The following is a 12202-nucleotide window of genomic DNA, read 5'->3' as shown; positions in this document are numbered from 1 at the left end:
TTATGTAGATATTTAATATAAAACAAGTGGATTATATATCAAGTCGTTGTTTTATAGCGCGGAAACCCAAATTTACGATGTTTCATAAAGGCAACACAGTGGTAAAGCTGCCCTGTGGATTTTGACGTAGCAAATATTTTAGACAGCAACGCAAACATGGCCCACACAAAGATGGAAGTCAAGTTATGCGTTTTATATAATAGTAAATTTGGACACATTCATACATTTCTGACTATTTTACTTCAGTGTATTTGTACTAATTAGTACATATTACAAGTAAAGGTATGATCTGTCAAAAACATAATTTTCAACAGATTACTTTCACAGAAAAACATAGAAAATTATAAAGATTAACTGTACGATCTACTAATAGTAATATATATTTGTATAGTATAGTATATATATACATATATATATATGGTTGTGATTGAGTAAACGTTGTTATCACAACTACTCAAAAATGTTTATTCCCTTATTAATAACAAATAAACACAATTCTCTCTAATTAAATAAATAAATTTAAAGCTGAATTGTGAGCAATTTCCATGACGGTAATTTATTTTAATGCCACAATAAAAGGGAAAAAAAACATTACTACAGGAAATAAAGTCAAAGTAAATACAGTAGGTGACACGGAAAGAAAATATCAAATTTATTTAAAGGAGAACAACCTGACATTAAACATTTAAAAAGAGGGAAATTCTCTTTTCAACTGAAACAATAAGACATTTATCAGCATGTGGCATACATGCAAGTGCCGTAAAGTGATATTTTACCAAAATACAGTTTAAGATTTCCTTATACATATACAAACACTATATGTATATATATATATGTATATTTAGAGGTGTGTGTAGACTTTAAATGATGCTTTAGTGCATATTTCTTGCTGAATGTAAGTGTTTGCAGTTGTACTTTGTGTCTACACTTAAAAAAACAAACACAAGGCGTGAAATTATAGAACCATTAAAGAAAAAGCACACTGAGCCTAATATCACGTTGAAATGTAGTTCGAATGAGAACAGAAAACAGAACAAATGAACTCTAGTGTCTTAATTTGGAGAAGCCGTTACCTCACATTTATGAGGTTATTACAATATGTGTCCATAATTATACCCTTCATTTTTTTTAAATGACATGTATGAAGGACTGTTCTGCATCTCAGACGCCAAAAATGATCCGTAGATCGGCCAGCGAGAGTTTGGTGACGGTGCTTCCTGTTCCCGACAGCACGTTCTGAGCCAGCTCCTTCTTCTTCAGCTGCAGCGTGGAGATCTTCTCCTCCACCGTGTCCTCACACACAAACCTGAAGAAAGAAAATATGAACCTTTTAAGAACTTATTTTAATTATATATATATATATATATATATAAAAAAAAAACATTCAAACCGATTACCTATGGATGGTGACATCTTTCCTTTGTCCAACTCTGTAGATCCGGTCGCAGGCCTGATCCTCCAGAGCTGGATTCCTGTCATTGATATTCAAGGTGTAAAATGTTTAAATAAAATAGTAATAGTGATCACATGAAAGATCTTAAATTCCTCCGTAGCATTATTCAGGGTTCCCACACCTTGGTTAACACCAAATTCAAGGACTTTAAGGACCAATTCCCTCAAATTCAAGGATTGTTCAATGACTTTACAGGACCAGTTCCCTCAAGTCAAAGTCAGTCTTTGTTCATTTTTCTTTGGAGAGACAGAGATCTTGGAATTTTCACATCATTTGCTCTCTCTTTGCTTAACTTTACTCGATCATGGTTCTGCACGGAATCTCACGTCAACGGCGGAGAGAGAGAGAGACAGTGGACAGTGTCCACAACACCGCTGGTAATTATGTCGCCACGTTTTAAAGCAACGCAGGGCATGAAACAGTAGGTGGCGTTGTAACAAACAAGGGAGACATTTTAAATCTACTGCAAAACATCTGCAAATTAAAACATTTTCTGTACAATGAAAAACAAATAGAAAGTTAAACCAATCACTCTCTCACATAGACGACGTGATCAATAATTGTGTCTCACCAGTGCATGTCAATGAGGAAGAGGTGATTCCCACCAATGAGGTTGAGTCCAACTCCTCCAGCACAGAGAGAAACCAGCATCACCTTTGGCAGAAAAACAGAAATCACAATAAGACTTTATCGCCATTGTGCGGGAATACAACGGAATTAAATTAAAGTTGTGACCCTCGAAAGATGATGATGCATCTAAAAAAACATAAAAACACAAGAGCCAAGACATTCAGTGATAATTTAAAAGCCATAAATAACAGTCAAGTGCTTATAGTATTGCATTTATCTAAATCAATATATATAGAGAGATTTTCAAATTTAAAGTGCAAATGCATGAAAAGCACATTATTTTGAGTCAAATTCATGTAGAGTGTGTGAGTGAAGTAAGGCTACAACTAACGTTCATTTTCCTCAGTTAATTGATTAGTTTATTGTCCACAAAATGTCAGAAAATGCTGTTCAGTTTTTGCCCAGAAAATTATAATAGTTGCCAATTAATTTTAATAATCAATTTATCATTGCAGCTCAAGAATAAAGAGTTTTATTTACATTAAAAAATATAATAATATCTATATTCAGTGTATGACATGACTTAATTGTGGTGAAAATAGTTTTACAGCATTTGTAAGTTTAAAATCAGAACATCTGTGGTCAACAATAGTAAATATTTTATTGTCGGATCTTGTGTTTTTAATCGTGGATTTCACCTGTGGTCCCTTTGCGTTGGTGTTGAATTCTTCCACCAGGTCCATGCGGCGCTTGGGGTTGACGGTGCCGTCGATGACGCCGTATCTCAGGCCCATGTGACGCAGGTGAACGGCTACGATCTGCAGCATGCTGGTCCACTGAGACACGATCACGCTACACGAGAGAGACGACAACAGTTATTCAAAAAACTGTTTTAAAATAACTGAATAATTGAATAGGACTGAATAAACCGCTTTTGTTTCACCTCTTCTGATCGTCACCCTTCTCTCTGATGGCCTTCAGCTCAGAGACAATAGAAGAGATCTACAAACAAAAGGAGGTTAAAGAATCAGTCACAGCGTAATTACACTTAAATGTCACAATTCCTGCACTTCAGGTGATACATTCAAGTTCCGAGTAGCCTTTTGTTTGCACAAAATGCACAAAATTAAAGATAAGATAATCCTTTATGAGTCCCATAATAGGGGAATTTACCATGTCACAGCAGCAAAGACAGAAAAAGTAAATGATAAACATACATTTCCACATCTGTGAATGTGCAATATAGGAGATATCGACTAATACGATTATAAAAAATAGAATACACTATAGAGCAAGTTACCGGAATTAAAACAGAACTGGCTTAATATTTACAGTGTAATCTCAGATTCATCAGTTATTGCATTGACTGAGTGACATGATGGATATCAAATTTGTGGCGCATTCATTACCACAAGGTGGCAACGGTAGCATCGGCTTGTGTGTGAATCTGTGTGTGTTTGCAGAAGTGATGCAATTTACAAGGTTTCCTGAATGCATCTCGTTAACCTTTCCTCTAAACTCAGAAGAAGGTGGAATCCGCAGAATTGAGGAAATGTACCAGGATCATTAAGGATCATCTTGCAGCCTCTCCTCTTAGCTCAAAACACCACGGACCCCCAAGAATGATGCAATTTAACAGAGTCATTGAATGCATCTCGTAGCCTCTCCTCTAAGCTCTGGCACTTTGTCTCGTGATTCGAAGAGTTTGTTACTTAATCTACATGCAGGTAGTTCCGTTACATTTTTAAACCACAATCTCTACACTGTGCTCATGAACCGACACGTTAAAGTTCTCCACCTTGCTGCTCTCGCTGTTCTCCTCAAACAGCCGCGCGGAGAAGCGGGTGCCGTTGAGGGCCACGGTGTCTTTGGGGTCGGGGGCCGACGGCGAGGGGCCGGAGGAGAGGGACAGAGCGTTGAGCTGCTCCTCCAGAGACAAGACGATCCCGTCGCCCTGCAATTCCGTCGAGTCCAGAGTCTGAGAGAGGAAGAGAGGCAGACGTTTGACTGCTTAGTGTGTGTGTGTGTGTGTGTGTAGAGAACTTCCACATTAGAAAATAGTGACTGAAAACAAGGAGAAAATGTTTCATATCAAAATTCAACTGAATAGCAGTGTGTGTGTTTTTTGTGTGTATGTGTATATATATATATATACACACACTGTACCTTATATATATCTACATCTACTACATATACATATATTTATATATATATATATATATATACATATATATATTTATATATATATATATATACATATATATACATATATATATCTATATACATATATACATATATACATATATATATATATATATATATATATATAAAAAATATATACACACACTGTACCTTCTTGAGGAGGGACAGATGACAGCAGCACTGTCTGAGGCGCAGCAGCAGAGACAGGATGTGGACGGTGCTGGACGCCTGCTGTGAGCTGGACGCAGCAGGTCCAGGCTGCGACACTCCTGCAAACTCCTGAGCCACTGAAGAGACAAGAGACACATTATAAAACCCATAGAAACTTGATTAAAATAAGTATAAATGAAAAGGAAACACAAATTCAATTCAAATACCCTCTATGGAACGTAAACTAAGAAATAAGAGACATTAAATATGCACACGTTTTACACATTGTACACATCTTTCTAAAATGTTTATCACTGCTAAGGATGATAAAATGAAAAATAATCGATGAAGAATAAAGTTTTCATACCAGTAAACACAAACACAGACACTGATACGTCTGTAAAAAGCTCATGTTAATGTTTTTTTTTGATTCATAATCACAATAACAGGGAGAGAATTTGTGATCATTTTCTAAAAGAAGCTGAAGATTTTCTGACCTTTATCAAAGGGATTGGACGTGGACTTTCTCCCCTTGTTCACGTCGTTTCCTTCATGCCTCTTCAGGTAGTTCTGCAGCATGGATCTAAAATACAATTCCTTACTTTTTATCTGTTCACAGGGTTATTTATTAATATACAGTTGCTTCAGTCAAATTCAAGCTCATTCAACGTCCATTTTCAAGCTTTTTCAGCATGTGACGCATATTTATATACCAACATATACGTACAATGATTATTTTACTATTTAAAATCACCTAAAAAGAGACATTATGGACAATATAATCATCTGATAATCCCAAATATCACACAGTCATCATGTTAAATGTGTTGTTTTTGAATGAAAATGAGAATAATGATGTAAAAAATGTCACCATTCCCCATTTCGGAATCTGAAAAATAAATCTAGATTAACCTGGATTGGGCGAAGACGACGTCGTACACCGACTGCTCATCCTTGGACAGCTTGAGTCGATGGATTTCGCAGGTTCGATCGGGAAGAGACACCTGAAATATTCCACATGTTCCTTTTAAACATGATCAAGAATCACTGTTGTGGCCTTGGTTCTCAGTGTGTGTGTGTGTGTGTGTGTGTGTACCAGTGGTTTTCCTGTGGAGTCCGTCTGGTCTTTGGTTCGTCGCAGCAGCAGAGTCCTGGTCAGGATGTTCAGCCTCTCTCGGCCTCTGTTCGAGCCGTTGTCCACCTGAGCTTTCCACACTTTGTACTCGTCAAAAGGGGAACAGCGGAGAAACCTGACAGACACACAAACACAGTTTAAATATTGTGATTTATTACTTCATTAAAGGGAAGGAGAATTTACTCATCAACATTTCTTCAAACTGAAATACGAGAATGCTCTATTACAGCATTTAAAATAGTCTAAAAGCTGTTCACAGAGTGGGTGACTGCAGTAATATTCATAGAAATGAAGGTTAAACTCATTTTAAAAGACTTTGGAAAGCTGGGGCTTAACGTAGCGTTTCCCAGCTGCAAAATTAACTGTGACAAAAAGCAAATTTGTGCAGAAAAATCAAGATTCCGACACAACAACCCGCCATTTCATATCACTATCATAATAACATTTTATACTTTATACTTAACATTTTATAAAATTTAGACACATCATTCTCAGATTAAATGCTGGGGAAAATCTGTGGATCCTGAAACAGACTCTGGGAAAGATTGATTAATAGCACCACCTTGTGGCCATGTCTCCAAACACGTTTCCACTCATAAGTTGTTGGAAAAAACAATGTCTTACAAGTTTTCACTCAGTCTCATAAGGGATTATTATTACCAAGATGATTTTCCTTAAGTGATTATTGAGTCGACGCGATACTTGGTATTGTCATATTGGGGAAAAATAAAAATGTAAAATCTGATACAATCCAAAAATCCTGTAAACTGTAAAAAAGTTATTAAACAATTAAAGCAACAGAACATGAGCCGAGTCATGTTGTGACCTGCTTATTTCTTCTCAATAAGAGAGGAATATTTGTTACACAGTTTGGAGAATGATGTGTTTATTTTTGTTTCTTTTGCTTGAAATGACTCAGCATACATGTGTTGTTAACAGCTTCATGATTTAAAAAGGACTAAAAGGAGAATAGTGATATATCTGATATTGATATTGGAAGATACTTGAGTTTGTGATATCAGCGATGTTGTGTAAGGGCTGAACAATTCATGGAAAACTGTAAAATATCAAATATCACTTTAGATGAACCATCATCTCGATCTACAGACTGAAGAGAATATAATACAAATATCACACAGCTGTCACTCTAAATGTGTGTTTTTATTTTAAATGAAAATGAGAATAATGATGTCATTCCTGTCAAAATCATCACGTTTAGATGTTTTTTCAAAATCGTTCAGCCCTAATACGGTGCCATCCTGAATTAAAACCACAAAACAAGTTGATATTAAGTAGTAGCAGGTCTGTGAGTCTGAGAGGTCAATAAAACCTGTGGCGTACTTGAGCAGCGAGTACATGTCCAGCAGGTTGTTCTGGATGGGCGTCCCCGTGACGGCCCAGCGAGCGCAGGCTCTCAGCTGACACGCGGCCATGGAGGTCTGCACCTTGGGGTTCTTGATGTTGTGGGCCTCGTCGAGAACCACGCGCGCCCAGGCCACTCGCAGGAGAGGAGCCGCGTGCTTCGGCTGAAGGAACGAAAACAAATTCAAGTTTTTTTCTTTCAAATAAGATTAAAGAGAGTTAAAAAACATGTCACTCACCACCTCGCTGGAGTCTTTGACCGGTTTGTCCGCGTCCTCCTTCTGGACCGGAATCTCCTTGGAGACCAACGTGTACGTGGTCACCACCACGTCATGCTCTGCCAGACTGAGGGACAGAGGGAACCACAATGTCTTATAGATACTAAAGAACGTTTAATCACCAAGATTTGTGTGATGAACGTGTGAATGTTTCCCCCTCACACTTTGGCGCTCCTCTCTCTGTTGGGGCCGTGGTAAAGGTAAACGGTCAGCTTCCCCGCCTTCACGTGTCTCTCAATCTCCTTCTTCCAGTGGTGAATCAGGGAGGCGGGGCAAATGATCAGAGTGCCTTTAGACGCCACGATGCTGGGGTCTGCAAATACAAACAACAACAACAACAAATAAATAAATCACATTCAACCAAATGAAAGGAGAAGTGAGAACAGGTTCCCGTTACCAGTTTTGGAGATCCACTTCTCCAGCTTCTTCTCCTCCTTCTTCTCATCCTCCTCCTTTGCCTTCTTCTTCTTTGCGAGGATGAGAGAAATCATGGTCAGCGTTTTCCCGAGACCCATGTCGTCAGCTGGATCCACACAAAAAACAACAACAACAAGACAACCATTGGTTTTTAAGTTGTTCAAAAAGAGTCTGGAAGTGTTGAAGAAACCATGATCTGGTTCGTTTGCTCTTTAACCCGCACACTTTTCATCAGGATTTTCTTATTTGTCAGCAGTGTAACCTCTTTAAGAATAATGATAAACGGTGATAAAAACATACCCAGGATTCCTCCACATGGATTCTGAGCTTCTCTCCACATCAGCCAGGCCAAGGCTCTCCTCTGATGGGGCAGGAGCGTCACCTGAACACATAGAAATATGATGCTTCTCATTGGGCAGTGTTATCAGGCCAATATTTGCCTTTATCATATTATTACAATAATAATAATAATAATAATAATAATCAGCCAAATATTAACACAGATTTGTTCCCAGAAAACTTGATACATTCTGATCGACTTAAATCAGCGTTGTTCGAACTCATTTGACAAAAGGACACACTGATGATGGAAACCCAGAGACGGTGATACCTTGATGCCCTTTGGGTCCGGTACTTCGGCCTCGCCGTCCGGACAGGACTCCAGCGACTTGTGCAGGTGGTCGATGGTCTCACTGGTGGCGTTTTTCACCGCCAGCAGACGGTCGTTGGTCATCCTGCCGCCGTAATACGCCGGAACCTGCGGATTGACTGGATTCAAGGAGGAAGATTTAGAGCATTTGACGGTGAAATAAATACAATGAACGAACACAGATGCCCCGATGGTGCTCAGCTCACCTCCGTACATCTGAGTGTAGCCCTGACTCAGCTGGAGCCCCAGGGAGCCGCCAGAAGCCTGTTGTTGTGAGGAGCCCGAGGCAGGAGGAGGTGCAGGGAGCAGGATGGTTCCTCCCTGACGGCTGAACGGATTCATCGCGTGACTGCTGCCGGCACGAGCTTCACTGCTGCTGACTTCCTCCTGAGAATCTGAGACAACAACGTGTTATACGACAGCAGTATTTCTGCATCTTCATGGTGTTGACATGTTTTTTTTTTTAAATATTTTCTGTCATTTTATCATTTTATGGACCAAAAATTGAATGGCTTAATCAAGAAAATAATAATTGCCAGTTGCAGCTCCAAAAGAAAAACTCTCACCAAAACAAATCATTTACTTTGTGTAAAAATGTGTTATATATCATTTTAATCCGTCATAATCTCCGTTACCCGGCTCAGACGCAGCAGTAAGACGCAAAGACTCCAGAGCGTCCTCCAGCTCCTTGACCTGAGTCTTCAGCTTCTCTCCTTTGTCTGGCAGAGCGGCCACATTCACCACAGACAGAGTGGCCTTGACCAAGAGAAGAGAAGAGAAGATAAGAGAAAAGAAGAGAAAAGAAGAGAAGAGAAGAGAAGAGAAGAGAAGAGAAGACAATAGTCAAATATTCAAATCTTCAAATAATCAGTCATTTCCTTAATAAATTGAAGTATTTAAGGGTGTTGAAGACTGATATCGGTATCAGAAGACTGTTCACTCACCTTTTTCTGCTGCAGCTGAGCTGAGAGCAGACTGTGCAGACCTTTCGTGTTCCCCTGTTGAACTTTGACCTTAGACGCGGGCTGAAACCCTGCGAAGGCGGTGAGGGTTTTTTGTACGGCAGCAGATGGGGGAGTTTTCTGAGCGGCAGGTTTCACTGACACCAACACGACGTCGTCGTCGTCATCATCATCATCATCATCATCATCTTGGTGTTTATGTGTCTGACTGGACTCAGACTGTGCTGGTGTGTCATCAGATGCGGGGCCCACGGTGCAGACAGAGTCTCTGGGGGCCTCAGTTTTGCTGCCGGGTGAAGATTTAGAGACTCGGTCTCTCACAGTCGGCTCTGCTTGTTTCTCCGCGCGTGTTTCAGTGGGATTTGGTTGCTTGTGAGTCTCCTTATTCATGTTCTCAAGATTGACAGTAGAGGAAGGAGGAGAGCTTCTAGTTTTCTCATGCTTAGAGTGATTCTTGTCACTCTTTTCTGCCATTTTCTCCACACCGTTCTCCTCATCTGAGACTCTCTTCTTCACCTTCATGCCTGGTGGAAGTTGTTTCCCTCGGTAAGTATTTGACTTCTCTCCCTCCTCCTCATCATCATCTTCTTCTTCTTCTTCCTCCTCCTCTTCCTCCACTCCTGCCCCTCTGCTCGCCACACTTTCTCTTCCTTCACTTGTCTGTCTCTCTTCACTGTCCCCGTCCAGCTTGCACGACAGGGCCTTAAAGGGGTTTCGGACGGGTGAGAGGAGGGAGGACCGAAGCTGTGTGTCGGGTGTTCTGTTTTCTTTTTCTGGCTGCAGAAAAAAAGGAAGACAATAGAATGTGATTCTTTAAAACTGATTCCACTTCCAAATTAAACTGAATGATACGTTTAAGTATTTTAATAGAAGGTGGAGAGCACAGCAGCAGATTTAAATCTCATACGGTGGTTTCTCCATCACATATGGTGTGGGGAAAAAAATATCAGTAACCTTCTACTGATATATTTTATCTTGTTGGGTGTAGGGCAATAATATTTGAACAAATGTTTCACGAATCACGATGTTAGAGGGAATGGTGATTTTTACATAAAAATTTTAAATTTTCATTGAAAATACTGATTTAATATGTGATATTTGCGCAGATCTGTGTAAAATAAAGACACACACATTTTGGTTTCGCCTTCTGCGATTTGAAAATGGCTATCACAGATATGGAACTACATGTGTGAAATAAAAAGGTGAATATGAGTACTGTATATACACAGTATATAAATCTGAATACACATGTGTGTGACAGTCTTACCGAAGCCCAAGGAATATTTCCACACCACCTCTGGCCTGCTTTTTTACCAGCAACACAACGAAAGAACAACCTGGTGGCAAAAAAAAAGAATTATATTGAAATATTATATTAAAAATCCAATCCAATCAACAGTACAGTGCAGTGCAGTCACCTGTGGATCTGCTGCTGCTGATTGAAGCTGAGCGCTTGCAGTTCCACCATTGAGTCTTCATGATGGAGGCAGTGTGACGGTGGGATGCTGGGAGTGGGGAAGAGACAATAACGATAATGCAGACCAGAAAAATCAGAAACTGTGTAAACATTTTCCCATATGGATACCCACACTTTCTAAAGATGCCAAAACAATCTTAACCCATCTCACAACATAATTCATGCAAAAGCAAATTGACAAGTGACAAATTGTGGCCATAAATTCAAATTGCTGTTTTTTAATGAACAATATTGGCCAATTATTACTCGATCACTCTGCCGATTAATCATAAATAATGAACTGTCAGCAAAAAGTCCAATATTAAGTTCCATAGATCCATACATGTATGTTTATTTAGGTTAAGCTAATTGTATGCACCATTTGCCATTATTAAACAGTTTTGCATTTTATTATTTGTGTACATGTGTAGACTTTTAATAATTATTAACGATGATAATTTATGTGGGTGTTGTTGATGGTGTGGAGATTAAATACCTGGTCATCTGAGTGAAATTACAGCCTTGCTTGTCAACGCACATGTAGAAGCTTTTGCCTTTACTCGGTCCATCTTTTACGCCGGTTTTTAACATACAGTTACAACCTGTGAGAGAAAATGGAGGATAAATAATCAGCGAGCACACAGTGAAAGTTAGCAAAGGAGAAACTAAAAGTCGAGTGAAGTGCACTGTCACGCAGGAAATAACACGTATCTACGCCTTCTGGAAACTACGCACAGCGTTCAGAGTGATAATTCAAAACAAAATGTAAAACTGACATTGAGTTTATGTGACTTACCGTGAACTTCACATGTAATTCTTTCCATTTTCTCTACACACAACGTATTCACCTCTTAGCTTGGGTTGCTGAAATATGAATGTCGGTGTTTTCGGTATGCACCAATCGCAATCACCGGAAAGAAAATCCGGCGTACGACCTTCAAAATAAAGTCTGATTGCGAAAAGAGGTCAACACAAATAGCCTATGTTAGCAGTAAACCGCATAATACAATTAAATTATCGCCATTTAAATACATTTTCTTTAGAAATACATTTAGTACAAACTTAATACGGACACTACGCTATTTATGTATTCGACCGATGGTTTTATTTTTGAAATGTTTAAGTCACGCACTGTTGAACCGGATGTCATTAGATTTTCTTTTGAGTTTTTTTCAATAATAAAATAATATTCATATTGTTAATGTATATGCACTGTCACTGTGGTGTAACAGCTGCTGAATAAAGACTAAAGATTGTACCTGAAATAAAAGGTACCCACGTAAATAATAATAATAATAGACTATCGAGTGTGAAGTCGAGGCTTTTAAAAGACGTTAGACATTTTTTAAAAACCTACTACAGATATTTTCACTCTAAAGATCACGTGTACGGTATAAAATAGAGTATTATGATTCAAATACATTAAAACAAATACAAACGGTAAAAACTTTTTATGGACACACCATTTCATGTATTCGATCGATGATTTTATTTTGAAATATTTAAGGGACGCGCTGTTCAACTGGATGTCATTAGATTTTTGTCTTGTTTTTTATAATAAAATACAG

The 12202-nt window shown here is 38.8% G+C and overlaps 1 protein-coding gene across 1 annotated transcript; it reads right to left on the bottom strand.

Moving 5' to 3' along the window:
- Positions 1-628: 628 nt before the first annotated feature.
- ttf2 (transcription termination factor, RNA polymerase II) lies at positions 629-11528 on the bottom strand. The gene is made up of 23 exons (XM_044019973.1): positions 11431-11528; positions 11131-11236; positions 10597-10683; positions 10446-10515; positions 9161-9955; positions 8852-8972; positions 8423-8611; positions 8178-8335; positions 7868-7949; positions 7548-7673; positions 7313-7463; positions 7112-7217; positions 6852-7036; positions 5472-5625; positions 5288-5379; positions 4873-4958; positions 4376-4512; positions 3822-4001; positions 2967-3025; positions 2722-2875; positions 2025-2107; positions 1398-1472; positions 629-1306 (listed from the first exon to the last, which is right to left on the bottom strand). Exons 1-23 carry the CDS (start codon positions 11456-11458, stop codon positions 1162-1164), a joined length of 3369 nt encoding a protein of 1122 aa, XP_043875908.1. The 5' UTR covers positions 11459-11528; the 3' UTR covers positions 629-1161.
- Positions 11529-12202: the final 674 nt, after the last annotated feature.

The sequence above is a fragment of the Solea senegalensis genome, linkage group LG2 (assembly GCF_019176455.1).
Source record: "Solea senegalensis isolate Sse05_10M linkage group LG2, IFAPA_SoseM_1, whole genome shotgun sequence".
NCBI classification, from domain to species: domain Eukaryota; kingdom Metazoa; phylum Chordata; class Actinopteri; order Pleuronectiformes; family Soleidae; genus Solea; species Solea senegalensis.
This window is presented reverse-complemented; position numbering and strand designations above follow the sequence as displayed.